The following is a 3,949-nucleotide window of genomic DNA, read 5'->3' as shown; positions in this document are numbered from 1 at the left end:
AGGGAAACCAGCTTCCCTTGACCACCGCAGGGCCCGGCAGCCCTGGGCGGGGCTCTCCTTCCAGGCTTTCTTCCCCTCCCCAGGTTTCTACCTGATCTCACCATCGGAGTTCGAGCGCTTCTCTCTCTCCACCAAGTGGCTGATTGAACCCCGGTGTCTGGTGGATTCAGCGGAAAACAAGAACCACCGCTGCCCTGGCAACGGGAAAGCCTCGGGCCGAGCCAGGTGGGTGAAGGGGCTGGAGCCTCCTCTGCCCTCTCTGCGATACCCTGAGGCTCCCACTGCTGCCTAGCCAGAGGCCCCCTCCCTGAAAGCACAGCTACCCTCCCAGACTCCCTCTTGGTTTTGTTTTGAGTCGAAGTCTTACCCTATCGACCCGGCTGGAGTGCCGTGGCATGCTCACAGCTACCGCAGCCTCAACCTGCCGGGCTCAGGTGATCCTTCCACCCCAGCCTTCCAAGTAGCTGGAACTACAGGTGCGTGCCACCACGCCTGGCTAACTTTTTGATTTATTGTACAGAGGAGGAGGATTTATTGTACTTTTTGATTTATTATACAGAGGAGGTCTTGCCAAGTTGCCCAGGCTGGTCTCGAGCCCGTGGACTCAGGCAATCCTCTCACCTCTCGCCTGTACCTCCCAAAAGTGCTGGGATTACAGGCATGAGCCACCACGCGCCCAGCTTCTCTGCACCTCTTTGAATACCCTTCCCTTCCATGCCACCTGCCAGTCTAGGGTAGGATTCAGTTTACTTCCCAGGCTTTCCTACTCAGGGCAGGCCAGGCCAGTTGACCTCTGCTGATCTTTCGTGGGACCAGGGCTTTCCGAGCCAGGCAGGGAGCCTAGGCGCCCTGGTCCTCACTGTCTCTCCCTCTACAGGATCTCAGGGAGCCAGAGTGATGGAGAAGGTAAGACAGGCCTCCTGGGCTGGCGCCTGGGTGCGTACCTGGGCCAGACCTGGGGCTGGGGGGGGGAGGAGGAGTCCCCCGGGGAGCAGGTCATGTTTGGTTGGGAGTAGACACAGCATTCCTTCCGGCCCTGGGCCCTGGGCCTCTAGCACCCCCACCTCGTACGGAGAGAGCCGGGCGGAGGAGGGCCTAGAGCGGCCTTCCCGACCTGGCCTCTCCCTTCCAGAGAGGAAGCCCGGCACAGTGATGGAACACGCGCTGCTCAACGACGAGCGTGAGTGGGTGGCAGTGGGGAGGACTGCTGGGAGGGCGGCGTGGCGGGCCGGTGGGACCCAAGACCGTGTCCGAGGCGGGGGACAAGCCCACTCAGCAGCCTGTGCGGACGCGGGGCGAAGGCCTTCCGCCAGGCGCGCCCGCCGGCCTCACTGGGCCTCTTCCCGCCCCCGGCCTGTAGGAGTCCTGAAGGAAGTCCAGAGCACGCTGGAGGGAGACCGAGGGTGAGTGCAGCCTGGCTCGGAGGGCGCCGAGGCTCTGGGGCAGGTGTCCGGAGGGCGCTGAGAAGGAGCGCCCGTGGACGGTGCGTGACTCCCGCCTCTGTCCGTGCAGGAGCTACAGCAGCTGGCGTTCCCATCGAGCGGCCGTGGGGTACAGCCTCAGCAATGGCGGAGGTAGGGGCCCTGGGTACGGGGCAGTGCCGCGGGCGGCCACGCTCCGTCGGGAAGGAGAGGAAGGAGAGCCCGGCCCCCTCCCCAGGGGCCTAGGGGGCTGGCACATGCCCCGATGTCCTGGAAACTGCTGTGTCCGGGCTCGGAGGTGACTGAGGCCCCTGTCCTGCCCAGGGTGAGTCTGAGCGGCTGTCCCTCTGTGTCCTTCTGCAGCGGCAGAGTGAGCGGGGCGAGCGTCCAGACGGCGCGATGAGCACACACTACTGAGGGCCCTTCCTGGGGTCCCCACCCCAGCTGGAGGGGCTGGTGCCCTGGGCTGGGCCAGGGGTTGGGAAGCCCAGGACACCCCCACCCTGCAGCTGCTCATGGCCTCGGGAGAGGGGAGACCCCTGGCCCCTGGGGCCACCCCTCCTGGGCCTTGTCTGTCTCGGGCCTTTGGTCAATGTTGCACACGTTTTTACTCCTCCCTCCCATCCCCCTTTTTGTAGCGGGCTGGGTTTTAAATTATAAATTTTAACTGCCTCTGGGTGAAAAAGTTTATAATAAACACCTATTACCTCTTCACTGGACTGCTTCAACTACTTTCGTGTATCAACCGTGTAAAAATTTTTCACGTAATGGAAATCCTTTGCCGATACCTTGCCTTTGGGTCTGTCCCCCGGCCCAGGCTGGTTCTCAGGAGAATCTCCTTTTAAAGCCATTTGAATCAGGGCAGACTGCCTAGTTGTGTCTAAGCACAGCACGCCTTCTCTCTGGGGATATATGACAAGCCTGAACCATCTTGAGTCTGTCTGACTTGTGTCCTGGAGTCCTTGCTGCTCCCGGCCGGCCTTTCCCTGAGGTCAAGAGGGAAAACACCCAGGACACCGCAGATCTGGTGACTTCCTCCGATGTCAGGGAGGACTATGGGGTGCTGCCGAGATGGGAGCAGTGTCTGGAGGTGAAAGGGATGGATTAGACGGCTGGAAAGGGCTCTAGAAGCCGGAGGTTTTGTTTAGCCTTGGGCTGGATCTTCATTCGCCCGTCTTTCTGAGCACTGTACGCCAGAGGCATGGGGGTCCAGTGTGCCCGAGACAGATGTGGTCCTTGCCCTCATGGGGCTCATGATCCTGACCAGTGCAGCAAGTATTCATGAAGGAAATTGGGGCGCCTGTGACAAATGCACCTGGGGGTGACATCAGGCTGTGACCTTGAGAGAGGTTCAGGAATTGTCTGAGCAGAGGGTGTGGCGGGCAGGCTGGCTGTTCTGGCCAGAGGAATCAGCAGCAGGTGAGGAACTCGGCTGCTGGCTGAGGGTGGCTGGCAGGAAGTGCTGAAAACGAGGCCAGGCTGGAGCGCCTCAGTGATGGTGAGGGCGCTGCCACGGGTGCCAGGAGCCCATCCTGCCTGCATAAGGAAAGGCCTGGTGGGCAGATCTGAGCACCAGGTGCTGGGGCGGGCACGCCAGCCCTTTACCTGCCCACCGCCAGGCACATCCTGCTCAAGAGTCTCTGGATTTGAGGACTTGGCCACTTGGTCATCCTCGTTTCTCCTTGGGAGGGTGTGAAGGGGCTTCTGAGGTGGACAGCCCGAGAACCACAAGGAATGCAGGGGAACAGCTCCCTAGAGGGAAGAGGAATGCTGTGCTGGGAGGAAGTGGGAAAAGGATGCTGGGCAGACAAAAAGGCAAGCCAGGGAGTTGGGACACTTGGTAAGACAAGGAATCTGAGGTTTATCCTGAGGCAACAGAAGCACCTGGAGGTTTTGGTTTTTTGTTGTTGTTTTTGAGTCGTAGTCTCATTCTGTTGCCCAGGCTGGAGTGCGTGGCACGCTCATGGCCACCAAAACCTTGGCCGGCTGGGCTCAGGTGATCCTTTCGCCTCAGCCTTGCAAGTAGCTGGAACTACAGGTGCGTGCTACCACACCGGCTGATTTTTTGATTTATTATAGAGATGAGGTCTCACCAAGTTGCCCAAGCTGGTCTCGAGCCCATGGGCTCAGGCAGTCCTCTCACCTTGGCCTCCCAAAGGGTTTTAAGGAGGGAAGGGCCATGCTGAGATTTAACCTTCTAGAGGTCACTCTAGTCCTAATCCTGGCCAAGCTGCACTCAGGTGAGGCAGGCGAATTACTTTCCTCTGTAGTCACTCTTCCACAAAACAGACACAAGAATCCTTCCCTTGTGGCCTGTTGTGAGGTTCAGATGAATTTGCAAGGTCGGTGGGTTAACAAAGGAGGTGCACAAGACCCTCATTGAGGCAGGAAGAGTGTGTTAGAATTCTGTGCTTTGGCCAGGCACGGTGGTGCACGTGTATAATCCCAGCACTTTAGGAGGCCGAGGTGAGAGGATTGCCTGAGCCCACGGGTTCAAGACCAGCCTGGGCAACTTGGCGAGACCTCAT

The 3,949-nt window shown here is 59.6% G+C and overlaps 1 protein-coding gene across 1 annotated transcript in view; it reads left to right on the top strand.

The window, feature by feature from the left end:
• Nucleotides 1-1,832, top strand: part of LLGL2 (LLGL2, scribble cell polarity complex component) — a 31,276-nt gene extending 29,444 nt beyond the window's left edge. The window contains exons 19-24 of the mRNA XM_021706608.1: nucleotides 84-225; nucleotides 878-906; nucleotides 1,133-1,180; nucleotides 1,361-1,403; nucleotides 1,513-1,574; nucleotides 1,785-1,832. Of these exons, the coding sequence (XP_021562283.1) occupies nucleotides 84-225; nucleotides 878-906; nucleotides 1,133-1,180; nucleotides 1,361-1,403; nucleotides 1,513-1,574; nucleotides 1,785-1,795 (335 nt within the window). The 3' untranslated portion in view covers nucleotides 1,796-1,832. The remainder of the gene's footprint in view (nucleotides 1-83; nucleotides 226-877; nucleotides 907-1,132; nucleotides 1,181-1,360; nucleotides 1,404-1,512; nucleotides 1,575-1,784) is intronic.
• The last annotated feature ends 2,117 nt before the right edge of the window (nucleotides 1,833-3,949 follow it).

The sequence above is a fragment of the Carlito syrichta genome, unplaced genomic scaffold (genome assembly GCF_000164805.1).
Source record: "Carlito syrichta isolate Samal-C Ts95f unplaced genomic scaffold, Tarsius_syrichta-2.0.1 Scaffold315826, whole genome shotgun sequence".
Taxonomy (NCBI): domain Eukaryota; kingdom Metazoa; phylum Chordata; class Mammalia; order Primates; family Tarsiidae; genus Carlito; species Carlito syrichta.
This window is presented reverse-complemented; position numbering and strand designations above follow the sequence as displayed.